The sequence below is a fragment of the Pan paniscus genome, chromosome 1, assembly GCF_029289425.2.
Source record: "Pan paniscus chromosome 1, NHGRI_mPanPan1-v2.0_pri, whole genome shotgun sequence".
NCBI classification, from domain to species: Eukaryota; Metazoa; Chordata; class Mammalia; order Primates; family Hominidae; genus Pan; species Pan paniscus.
The window spans coordinates 1,179,901-1,193,173 of record NC_073249.2 but is presented as its reverse complement, the minus strand read 5'-3'; the positions used below and the strand labels follow the sequence as shown (position 1 = coordinate 1,193,173).

The 13,273-nt window shown below is 44.3% G+C and overlaps 1 protein-coding gene across 5 annotated transcripts in view; it reads left to right on the top strand.

Annotated features, from left to right (window-relative positions):
- The first annotated feature begins 2,036 nt into the window (after positions 1 to 2,036).
- Positions 2,037 to 13,273, top strand: part of LOC129392906 (E3 ubiquitin-protein ligase TRIM58) — a 60,938-nt gene continuing 49,701 nt past the window's right edge. For 2 of the 5 annotated variants that reach the window (XM_034950414.3, XM_034950410.3), the window contains exons 1-4: positions 2,037 to 3,175; positions 6,107 to 6,202; positions 10,163 to 10,393; positions 13,238 to 13,260. In XM_034950414.3, the coding sequence (XP_034806305.3) occupies positions 2,756 to 3,175; positions 6,107 to 6,202; positions 10,163 to 10,393; positions 13,238 to 13,260 (770 nt within the window). In that variant the 5' untranslated portion in view covers positions 2,037 to 2,755. Of the gene's footprint in view, positions 3,176 to 6,106; positions 6,203 to 8,317; positions 8,403 to 10,162; positions 10,394 to 13,237; positions 13,261 to 13,273 lie in introns of those variants that run through there. The other 3 variants (XM_055091781.2, XM_034950407.3, XM_055091847.2) reach the window with 3 other exon arrangements.

The following is a 13,273-nucleotide window of genomic DNA, read 5'->3' as shown; positions in this document are numbered from 1 at the left end:
ATAGAGCAGTGAACAAAATAGAAAAAAATCTCTCTTCCTAATGTAGCTTACCTTTTGACTCACCATCCTTCCATTCACTTCGCTATTTCATTTCCTTTTCTTCAATTAAATATATTTGCTACATGGCCGGGCGAGGTGGCTCACACTTGTAATCCCAGCACTTTGGGAGGCCAAGGTGGGGAGATTGTTTGAACCCAGGAGTTTGAGACCAGCCTGGGCAACATGGCGAAACCCTGTCTCTACAAAAAATACAAAAATTAGCTGGGCGTGGTGGCAGGCACCTGTAGTCCCAGGTACTTGGGAGGCTGAGGTGAGAAGATCACTTGAGCCTGAAAGGCAGAGGCTACAGTGAGTCAGGTTGTGGCACTACACTATAGCCTGGGCAGCAGAGCAAGACCCTGTCTCAATATATATACGTGTGTGTGTGTGTGTGTGTGTGTGTGTGTGTATTTCCAACATGCCAGGACCTATATTATCTACTATTAGCTCGTTTAATACTCTGAAAGGCCTTACATGAATGACACTAACACCTCTTCACTGCACGTCAGAAGAAATGCAGGGCAGAAACGCGGCACAGCTTGCCTCAAGCTTCTCAGCAAGTGCCACAGCCTTTAGTCCGGAGCCAGAGTCTGTTTTTCTTTGCTAAGCCTTCTGCTCTTTAGCTTTTTTCTCTAATGCCACATCTTTCATGTTTTGCTAATACAGATCCATGTGTGTTCTCCAAGAATCTATTCGCTTTAATTGCGCACTTAACCTTTAGGCCTCAAGATCATCTGCTCTGCCTGTCGCCAGAGATCCAGCCCAAGAGTTTGTCCTTATAATGAAGACCCACAAACCCCACAGGATCCCCAAGGACCTGAGTCATCTGGCCCCGCCTCTTGCTGCAGCCTTATCTGCTGCCACCATATTCTGGCCCAGCTTGCCAGCCTGCCTGGCTTCTCAGTGTCGTCTGGGTATGTCTTGCTCCCACCTGCTGAAGTTTACCTTGTACCCTTCATGGCTTCTGGGGGCACGGCCTTGCGGAGCCCCCCTTCCCGCTGGCCAGCTTGTGTTCACCTATCAGAGGTTTGCTCGGAGACCTCAGGTGTCTGCCCCCGACCCTGCAGCCTCGTTCAGAGTCCTCTGTTATATTCCTGCAGGACTGGTGAGCGACCTTCCTTGCAGTTATTGGTTTGTCATTATATGTTTGCATGATTTCATATCCACCTCTTCTAGTTGATCTTAAGGCTCCTGGAGAAATGGGGTCCCACCTCTTTTCCTTAACATGTGTATTTTCAGTACCTGGTGCAATGTCTGAGACTCCTGGCTGCAAACAGACACAATGTGTGCTCAGGGACAGATTGATTTTCCACAGGCACACCCCACCATCACTTCAAACTCCACCATACTAAAGTGATTTTGCACAGATGCAGACACTGCCTCAGACTTGTCGACTTTCTGGACGACATTAGAGACTTTAATGTACTTTATCCTGATTCAGCCTTCCACTGGATGAAGTAACATACTCTGTCAAATCATTTTGCTCCTGTCTCAGCCTCCCCCATCTGGCAGGTACACCACTGAGAGGCTAAGCTTGAATTATTCCTCTGATGAGTATCTCTATAGCTTTGTCATCTCCAAGACTGGCTTTGCAACAATCCTACAACACGTGTGTATTCCTTATAGGATCCTCATTGAACTAGGCCAGATATTTATTTAAATATTTAGAATTATTTTTGGCTGGGCTGTAAACCTATAGTTACACACACCTATGCAGGCATCTTCCCGTGTCAGGCGGTGTCTCATTTCTTTATCAAGAGGTAATTAGTGCAAGAGAAAAAAATGAAGTTTGAAAAAAACATTTAAAAATTGATTATGCCATATAAAGGGGGAAAGCCTTTTAAGAAACGATTATGGCATGAGAGGACCATGGAGTAGCTCAGTAAACAATGGAAGGGGCTCGGAGGGTGGAAGGCGGGCGAGGGATGAGAGATCACCTAATGAGAACAATTTACGCCATCACAGCGATGCCTGCGCTAAAGCCTAGACTTTATGCAGTGTCTCCATGTAACAAAACTGCACTGGTACCCCAGAAATCTGCACTAAATCTATATAATGATGATGGAGGCTGGGCGCGGTGGCTCACGCCTGTAATCCCAGCACTCTGGGAGGTCGAGGCGGGCAGATCACCTGAGGTCACGAGTTCAAGACCAGCCTGACCAAAATGGTGAAACCCCGTCTCTACTAAAAATACAAAAATTAGCCGGGCATGGTGGCGGGCGCCTGTAATCCCTGCTGCTTGCGAGGCTGAGGCAGGAGAATCGCTTGAACCCGGGAGGCGGAGGCTGCAGTAAGCCGAGATCGCGCCACTGCACTCCAGCATGGGCGACAGAGCGAGACTCCCTCTCAAAAAAACAAAAACAAACAAACAAACAAAGATGGAAAGAAGGAGGGAATTTAGCAATTCTCCAAATCTACTGACAGTGAAAACAGCATATGAGGAGGGATTCCAGTTAGAAATGCCCAGTTTCCTGGGTGTGTGTGTGACGGGGACGGGGGGTGGGGGGGGAACCATAACGTTAATTTTATCCCCGACATAGGGAGCGCCTGAGTGGTGGCTTTTCACCGGGTGTGGCTCGTCTGAGCTCTTGAACTGAAGCCAGCGGACACCACCCATCGGCGCCTGCTTTCCTGGGGCGTGGGCTCCTCCCCCTGTGCAGACCGCGAGGGGAGACGGTGCGGGCGGCCGGGAGCGCGGCCCTCCGGGAGGCGGGTCATGGCCTCGGCGCCGCCCGGGGAGCGGCTGCGCGAGGATGCGCGGTGCCCGGTGTGCCTGGATCTCCTGCAGGAGCCGGTCAGCGTGGACTGCGGCCACAGCTTCTGCCTCAGGTGCATCTCCGAGTTCTGCGAGAAGTCGGACAGCGCGCAGGGCGGCGTCTACGCCTGTCCGCAGTGCCGGGGCCCCTTCCGGCCCTCGGGCTTTCGCCCCAACCGGCAGCTGGCGGGCCTGGTGGAGAGCGTGCGGCGGCTGGGGTTGGGCGCGGGGCCCGGGGCGCGGCGATGCGCGCGGCACGGCGAGGACCTGAGCCGCTTCTGCGAGGAGGACCAGGCGGCGCTGTGCTGGGTGTGCGACGCCGGCCCCGAGCACAGGACGCACCGCACGGCGCCGCTGCAGGAGGCCGCCGGCAGCTACCAGGTGAGGCGCCCCCCGGCGGGGGCTGCGGGCGCTGCGGTGACCGGGAAGCGGGGGCGACAGTCCGGAGCGGAGCCGCCAAGGCCACCCGTCTCCTGAGCGGCTCCCACGGCCGCTCCCCCCACCCCGCGCCGTCCCCCCCGCCCACGCGGCTCACTCAGTGTGGGTCTCTTGGCCTTGGCTGTGGTAACCCCCTTTGCGACACACACCCATTATTTTACACCGTCCGCCCCTCCCCCAAGCACTCTCCTGTCCTCGAACTCGCGCTGGGCTGGTTTTTCCCGATGCGGATAGTCTGGTCCCTCAGCTGGGCTCTGGTCGGGAGGGCTGTGTGGTCCAGTTCATTCTTGGTAACAATTGTACGTCTATATCGTAAACTTGCCATAATAATTCTCATTTGTGCAATGCTTTGCTTTTGCACAGTGTTTACATTAAATGAGTGTTGTCACCAAAGCAACCCTCGGGTATGGGCGTTGTTAAGAAGAGTGTGGAGCTGGGTACGGGTTCCGACCCCTCCAAACCTCAGGTGCACGTGCCTCCATCAGCAGGGATTTGGGGACTGAGGATTCGAACATCCTCAATGAAGAGGTGCTTCATTTGGGGTGTAGCCCGGGAAGCTTAAAAGAGAGAGAAGAAAAACAAAATGGGAGTATTTGGCCCCCATAGTGGCATCTGTGAAATTGTGTGTCGATTTCTTCCTACTGGTGCCCTTCAAAAGTTCTTGGATGTTTTCTGAACACACTTGAATCCCAGCATGTAGAACAACTGCCAGCACAAAGGAGGTCTAAGTCGTCTTTACTGACATATTTAACCAAAGGACTGTCAGTCGCGCTGTAGTGCATTGCAAATACTAGCTTTCCTAAATTTTTATTTATTTATTTTGTTTGTTTTAAATTAAGGTTTAGGATATTTTCCCCTTCCTTCTCTACCAATATCTCTCTTGGTATTTCTTCTTGATTTTCGTCGTCATTTGCGAGATGTAGGTACTAGTACTAGGTAATTTCTAGCTAAACTTTTCTGGAATGTTCTTGCCTTTTTAAAATAAAGTCCAGAAAGAGGATTGGTAGTAATTTTTTTTTTTTTTTTTTTTGAGACGGAGTCTAACTCTGTAGCTCAGGCTGGAGGGCAGTGGCGCAATCTCGGCTCATTGCAACCTCCGTCTCCCGGGTCCTGGTGCAAGCAATTCTCCTGCCTCAGCCTCCCGGGTAGCTGGGATTACAGGTATGCGTCACCACACCCGGCTAATTTTTGTATTTTTAGTAGAGACGGGGTTTCACTGTGTTAGCCAGGCTGGTCTTGAACTCCTGACCTTGTGATCCATCCGCCTTGGCCTCCCAAAGTGCTGGTGTTACAGGCAGCCCAGCCTCTAGTGTAATATTTCTAAAGGTGTTCTCTGTATTTTCAGTAGTTCTTCGGTTAAATACCAAATAAATATTATCTAAACTCCTGAGCCTCTCAGTGAAAGCTTTCTAGGGCCCTAAGTTATGTTTCCATAGCTCTCTTGTCTTAACCAGCCAGGAAACACAGCAAATTTAGCCGAATCACTGTTTTCCTAACTGTGCTACATCTCCTTGCTTTTGCTGACAGTTTCTTTGGCCTGAGGGAGCTTTTCTTTATCTACAAGTGTCAAAGTGCTCCGTTCTTTGTAAACACCAAAACACATGCCACTTTCCCCACTGGGTCAAATGGTATCATGAATTCTACTGTTATTTTATATATAACAATTATAATATTCTCCTTTTAAAAAGCAATTGATGTGTATGTAGGATTTATTGAGTAACTTTGGGAATAGAATTTTTTGATTAAAATCCTGTTTATGTATGTATCTTTGTGAGTATTTAAAATACACATATTTACCTCTAGTGAGTGCCCTATCATTGAAGGAAGATTTAGTTCTCATTGTATTTTTACTCATCGTAAGGTTTACAACATATAGTGTTTTTTCATATAAAATATGATAACCTACCAAGTTCCTTCTGACCTAATAATACTACTAATACTACAATAATAAACCCATGCTTTATCATAAAGTAACCGATAACTTCAAGAAGTTGAAGTTATATAGAGAAATATAGAATATAGTTATATAGAGAAATATATAAATATAGAGAAATATATAAATATAGTTATATAGAGAAATATATGAAATATAGAGCGATATAATAGCATCACTCTTCATCCAAACACCAATAGATGACATTTTACCTAATATCATTCTCATTTACTTCAGCCCAGTTTTAATATATTCATTACCAGCACATTTTTTTTTCAAAATTCATGTTGTTTTGTAAAATAGATTTATTTATTGGACATTATCATTGTATGTCTAGTCATTAAACATTCTGTAACATCTTATTTTAATTCTATCCAGTTAATATAATTTTTTTCTCCCCTATCTTCAATGTTTTAGTTTAGTTATGCTATCGTATATAACAATGCAGTGAGCATACTTTTAGATAAATATTTGATGGTATCTGGTATTAAAATACATTTAAGGAGCTAGGCACAGTGGCTCATGCCTATAATCCCAGCACTTTGGAAGGCCGAGATGGGAGACTGTCTGGAGGCCAGCAGTTTGACACCAGCCTGGGCAATGTAGTAAGACCCCATCTCTACAGAAAACAAAATTAGCTGAAATGTAATGATGTGTGCCTGGAGTCCTAGCTGCTTGGGAGGCTGAGGTGGGAGGATCATTTGAGCCCAGGAGTTTGAGGCTGCAGTGAGCCATGATCGCACACTGCACAACAACCTGAGTGACAGAGCGAGACCCTGACACTAAAACTTAAGTACATTTATGTTTAGTTTTTAATGATATTGAACATTTTTATGTGCTTTCTAGGGACTGTTTAAGTTGCCTTTGTATTTCCTCACACATCTGTGTGACGTTAGGTACAGATTGAGGGCATCTGTAACAGCTGAAATGTTCCCAAACAGGTAAAGCTCCAGATGGCTCTGGAACTTGTGAGGAAAGAGTTGGAGGACGCCTTGACTCAGGAGGCCAACGTGGGGAAAAGGACTGTCATTTGGAAGGTAAGACCATGTTGGGGCTTTAGGAGGCTTGCCTGTTTGAAGGATCCAGATTCGGGTCAGTAATTCTTCTACCATCTTCCATTCTCCAGCACTTTTGTTCCATCTCCATATATGCCCAAGAGCACCTCAGAGCCATCCTGGGTCATCCCGTCCCCTCAAATGATATGGTTCATTTTTGTTCTTTTTGTTTCTACTGCCATCACCCAATCCAAATTATAATTAAATAGCTTTGCTAGTTTGATCTTCTTGTAAAACCCACTGCTGTATCCCTGTCACCTAGAATAGCATCTTATACTGTCGCTACTAGTTTGAAAATATTTGTTAGGTGAATGAAATAATATTTCACAACTTTGTAACAGAAGAAGTGTAGCCCAAGGTGATCATCTTATATACAGGGAAATAATCTGAACGTTTAGGCTTTTTTTTTTTTATCATCTATACATACACATATTCCATTTTTTTATACCTCACTAGCTCTTTTTATTCCATGTTTCATTCGTGCACATGTGCGTGCACACATGTACACACACACACAGTGATTCATACACACACAGTGATTCTCAACCTGAGGCGATACCTGCCCCCCAAGATAACATTTTGCAATTTCTGGAGATGATATTTTTGGATGTCACAACTGAGGAAGGGTGGGTGCAGTGCACCTGTCATCTAGTAGAGGCAGGAATGCAGCTTAACACCCTGTAGTCCACAGGACAGTTCCCATATCTCGTGAGGAAAAAATGATCTGTTCAAGATGTCAATAGTGTCAAGATTGAGAAACTACATATAGAAACTGTGTGTATAGTTCTATGTATTCATATAATGTATTATATAATATGATATATGATAGGTTATACTTTGCAGAATATTCCTATTCTTTCTCCTTTTCCAAATAACCCTTCTTTTCTGATCACTCTATATATTTATAATTATTTCCTTCTTGTTTTCTTTGAAAATTTAGTCTTATACTCTGTCTTTATACAGATATTACATAAAGACTTTTTAAACTATATTTTTCTTTATTTACTACATTACTAGATTACAATATAGATACATACGGATAGGAAAAGATAACACTTATCCCAGAAGAAAGATGTACATTAAGGCCAGGCGTGGTGGCTCATACCTGTAATCCCAGCACTTTGGGAAGCCGAAGCAGGTGGATCACCTGAGGTCGGGAGTTCGAGACCAGCCTGACCAACATGGAGAAACCCCGTCTCTACTAAAAATACAAAAAAAAATTAGCCGGGCGTGGTGGCACATGCCTATAATCCCAGCTACTAGGGAGGCTGAGGCAGGAGAATCGCTTGAACCTAGGAGGCAGAGGTTGTGGTGAGCTGAGATCGTGCCATTGCACTCCAGCCTGGGCAACAAGAGTGAAACTCTGTCTCAGACAAAAAAAGGAAAAAAGAAAAGAAAAATGTACATTATAGGTAAATGATGTAGACAGTGATAGGAAAGGATAAAAGTTATCAATATTAAATAATATTGATGTTAATAACATTAGTACCTAACGTTACTCAGATGTGTGAAGAAATATTTAAACTTATTAACGTTGATACTGACAAACTTGTTTATCAATATTATTAACAAATATCTTTAAACTAGTAGTGACAGTATAAGATGCAATTCTAGGTGATAGGGATATAGCAGTGGGTTCTGCAGTAAGATCAAGCTAGTAAAGCATAGTTTCGATTGGGTAGTGGCAATGGAGATAAAAAGAACAAGAACAAAGCTTTACAATATTAAATAATGTTCATTACTTGCCTATAATGTACATAGTGGTAGGATGTACATTATTTAATATTGTAATATTGATTGATAATTTTTGTTCTTTTCAGGCTGAAATACAAGTCAATTGTTTTCAATCCTGGCCTGACCATAGATCTATAAAATCGGAATCCCCATATCGGAGAGCTGAGTTCCTGCATGTTTTAAGCCCTCTACAGATTATTCTTAAGTAGGGATGATACTAAGATGCCTGTTCTAAGCCAAGTAAACTTGCATGATCATTACCATCAAGAATGTATCCATGTGAGCCAAATGCAGCAAACACATTTTTGGTCAAAAGTTATTCTAAATACTACAAAACAACCTTTCCTTTTTCTCTATCTGCAGATATAGTTGTGCTCAAGAGGGTGGTGTGAAAGGAAGATGAATTGCAGGCAAATCGCTTCCCACCACACCCCCCCTCATGCCCCAGGTATGACTCTACTCTTTTCTAGTGGCTGGGTTATTTGCCCCACCCCACGACAGCACAGCCTGTGATATGAAGAGAGCTTCTCATATTTACATGAGTTACACTTTCAGGAATCAGTGTATGGAGTTCAGACTTGGCTGATTTCAGAAAGAAGATGAAGTTTTCTGAATCTGATGGTTTAGAAAATGGTGGAAGGAGGTAGAGATGGAAAATGGAAGGAAGTAGTTAAGTCTTAGGGGGTGTTTAGTTTAAAAAGGTGATAGCTCATGCCTTTTAGTCAAAGCAAGAAGTTATCACGTTTAAAAACAGGCAAATAGGCTGGGCACGGTGGCTCACGCCTGTAATCCCAGCACTTTGGGAGGCCGATGCGGGCCGATCATGAGGTCAGGAGTTTGAGACCAGCCTGACCAATATGGTGAAACCCTGTCTCTACTAAAAATACAAAAATTAGCTGGGCATGGTGCTGCGTGCCTGTAATCCCACTTACTCGGGAGGCTGAGACGGGAGAATCACTTGAACCCAGGAGGAGGAGGTTGTAGTGAGCCGAGATCGCGCCACTGCACTCCAGCCTGGGTGACAGAGCGAGACTCTGTCTCAAAAAAAAGATTAAAAAAAAACCCAGGCAAATGACTTCACCTACAAGGCCATATAACAATGTAACAAAACTGCATTTGTACCCCATGAATATATACAAAAAATAAAATAAATCGATAAAACAGGACAGAGAATGGGAGGTATAGATACTTTAAGGGAATAATTTGCCTCTGGTACTCAGCTTAAAGTTAGTTTTTGATATACTTGTCTTGAGAGAAGAAAATCTAGAAACTAAGCCTGGGACGAAGTATGTTCCTTAGGTCTATTCAGAAACTGAAGATGTGAGATTCAGGTAGAAATTGGGATTAATTCTCCGACGTGAACTCTGAAATCAGTGGCCTGAGCATCACTTAGTTCTTTCTTGGCTTTGTAGAGAACGTTAGGCTTATGGTTGTGTTCACTATTACCATATTATGAAACAGCATTCATATTTTCTCATCTCTCAGCCTTTTCTTATTCAAACAAACATTTCTTCATCATTCAGTTGTTTCTAGTGGTTCTAGTGACTGATCTAGTAGTAAATAGTAACTTCTGCTGTGTGACTGCTCTATGCTAATCACTGTTCTTGTAGTTTAATAGATATTTAGCTGTAATGCACACACTCCTCTTTTTCCCCACATTTTTTAAGAGATGGAGTCTTGCTCTGTTACCCAGGCTGAAGTGCGGTGGTGCAATCACAGCTTACTGCAGCCTCGAGCTCTTAGACAAGTGATCCTCCCAGCTCAGCCTTGTGGGTAGCTGGGACTACAGGGCTTACCACCATGCCTGGTCAGTTCATTTTAATTTTTTTAGAGATGGGGTCGCATTTTGCTTTGTTACCCAGGCTGGTCTTGAACTCCTGACCTCAAGCACTCCTCTTGCCTCGACCTCCCCAAAACCTCACATTTTGTATATGGTACTGAAACTTCAGTATACAAGTGCCTTGCCCCCAAGCCTGTGGCAAAATGGGAACTCCAGTCCAACAGTATTTTTTAAACTTAATTTGGAAACTCTCCGGGGCTACTTCTTATATGAATGGACTCCAGTCTGTTCATGTTGCTAGAATGCAGCCAGTGAGTCCACAGAATTACGGAGCCCAGGGAGGTCTGGACATTGCCTTCTGCAGCACTGGCCTGTACGTGGCTGCCGGGGGCCAAGCACTGATGATGTGATCCACGGTGTCCCCGCAGGAGAAAGTGGAAGTGCAGAGGCAGCGCTTCAGATTGGAGTTTGAGAAGCACCGTGGCTTTCTGGCCCAGGAGGAGCAACGGCAGCTGAGGCGGCTGGAGGCGGAGGAGCGAGCGACGCTGCAGAGACTGCGGGAGAGCAAGAGCCGGCTGGTCCAGCAGAGCAAGGCCCTGAAGGAGCTGGCGGATGAGCTGCAGGAGAGGTGCCAGCGCCCGGCCCTGGGTCTGCTGGAGGTGAGGCCGGGTGCCAGAGAAGCAGGCAGATGTGAGACTCAGGTGACAGAGACTAGTACAATGGCTTTCAGAGACAAACACTTTGGCGTTTATGTTCTTTAGGAAAAGGGCACCCTCGAATTTACTCAGAAGGCAGCTTAAACACCCTAGAATTTACTCAGAAGCCATTCCTGGCATCAGAATCATGAGATTCTACAGAATCATATAGTTTGAGTCTGGCATGGTGGCACATGCCTGTAGTCCCAGTTATTAGGGAGGCTGAGACAGGAGGATCACTTGGGCCAAGGAAATCGAGACCTGCCTGGGCAACATAGCAAGACCCTGTCTCAAAAAACAAACAAACAGCATATAGTTCATTTTAAGGACTAAAGAATTCTTAAAATTAAAATTAATGATTTCTGAAAACTTAAACAGCTAGGGAAAGGACAAGCTACACTCTGCTGGCTGAGAAGTAATTCCTAAAACCTCAGTTTGTCCCTGATAGCGTTGCTGTTTTTTAGGGATGGCTAGCACAGAAAGTCTGCATAATACATTTCAGTGTCACTGGCCAGAAGGATGAATAATGATTTAAATTGTCCAGCTTGAAATTGTTATATTGGATTGTAAAGCAAACACTGATTTCCTGGCCCACATTGCATGCCCGTTCCAGGCATGGTGAGGAGGGATTACGTGGACTCCCGTGCAGCTTCGTCCCAGTCTGTTTGGGATTAGAGAGCAGAAAGACGAATAACAGTGAAAGGAAATCTTTGTTTTTAATCCTCTGTGAGGCATCATGTCCCAAGTGAACAGGGAAAGCCAAAGTTGTTGATGGATCCATGTTTTCTTGATAGAAGCAATGGCAACAGAAATTTATCTGGACCGACTTCTATCTCGTCCCCAGTGGCTCACGCAGGGGGTTCTAAACTGAGTGATTCCTGTTCTCATTTCACAGCTGACGTACAGATTCCACCTTTTCTGACTCAGTTCCAGGCACTGAAAGTACCATGAATATAAATAATCCTATTAACTGTCTGTATAATATTTGCAAGTACAGTGACTAAACAGTACTGATTATGAGGCAGGGGACCCTTAAATGAATTTATAAAGCCATTTAATTTGTCTCATTTTATCTTATATATATTAAATTTATATTTTATTATTATTGCCATGCTCATTTCCTTGTTAGCAAACTAAGAGTCAGAAAGGAATTAATTTTCCAAATAGCAGACAGCAAAATACAAGAACTTTGACAGTTTCTTTTCTTTTTTTTTTTTTTTTAGACAGAATCTCGCTCTGTTGCCCAGGCTGAGTGCAGGGTGCAGTGGTGTGATCTTGGCTCACTGCAACCTCTGTCTCCTTGGCTCAAGCGATTCTCCTGCCTCAGCCTCCTGAGTAGCTTGGATTACAGGCGTGTGCCACCACACCTGGCTAATTTTTTTTTTTTTTTGCGTTTTTACTAGAGATGGGGTTTTGCCATGTTGGCCAGGCTGGTCTTGAACTCCTAACCTTAGGTGATCCGCCCACTTTGGCCTCCCAAAGTGTTGGGATTAAAGGCGTGAGCCCCTGTGCCCGGCTTGACAATTTCAACAATAGTATTTATTGCTCTGCCTGCCTTGGCCTCCCACAGTGCTGGGATTGTAGGCATGAGCCACCCCGCCTGGCATGGGAGGGTATATTCTTAAATAAGGTATCTTATCTATCTAGTTTTTTTATAAGGGCAGGATCCCACTCTGTCACTCACGCTGGAGTGCAGTGGCTCAATCATAGCTCACTGCAGCCTCAGTCTCCTAGGATCAGGTGATCCTTGTGCCTCAGCCTCCCGAGTAGCTGGGACTAAAGGTGTGCACCACCACGCCCAGCTAATTTAAAACAAATTTTTAGTAGAGATGAGGCTTGGTTGTGTTGCCCAGGCTGTATATTTTTATACTTTCCTTTCCCTTTCTTCCCTGGTACTAATAAGCTACATTTTACCCCTGAAGGCCAGGACCAAGGCCTGACATTCCCATACAGGGTAAAGCAAATTACTCCCCTGCTTTTATGCCATTAAAACTTATCTGACTGGCAACTGTTTTTAAGGGGAGAGGGGAAATGTATCCCAAATACAATTATTAATATAATAAATGTATCACAGATATATATATTTAATAATCTACTTTGAGAAAATAATGTTACTAGTTATTAAAGGCTTCCTTTATTAATCTACTTAGATAACCTCCTCATAGGAATAGCTCTGGTATGTTGGTTCAGAGAATTAGGAATTTATAATTCCTATAAAGACATTTAGGGAAACATTTTGTGTCTTTATTTGAGGAACCTATCCATGCCCCTCAAATAAATTCTATGAGTACTTAGGATCTATTTTATCCTGTTCCGTCTGAATTACATGCAGAATGTTACTCTGTTACAATATCCAAGTAGCAGAATTATTAATTCAGAAGATAATTAAATTGATAGGTGTTGCAGGAATTAACCTAAACTTTGTATAGCTTTAAAGAAAAGAGATTTGGCTGGGTGCGGTGACTCACGCCTGTAACCCCGTCTCTACTAAAAATACAAAAAAATAAAAAAAATTAGCCAGGCGTGGTGGCGGGAGCCTGTAATCCCAGCTACTTGGGAGGCTGAGGCAGGGAGGTGGAGGTCGCAGTGAGCCGAGATTGCGCCATTGCACTCCAGCAGCCTGGGCAACAAGAGTGAAACTCCATCTCAAAGAAAAAAGAAAAAAAGAAAAGAGATTTATTGTCCCCTATAATTTTATCTTAATAATGTTTTGCAGTAGTTTCTAAGGAAATTTTTATGGGGTCTTCAGTCTGACTGTGAAAAGCAGTTCAGAGTCCAACTCACACTGTGTTTTTCTTTCCTTTTCAGGATGTGAGAGGAGTCCTGAGCAGGTATGTGTGCTTT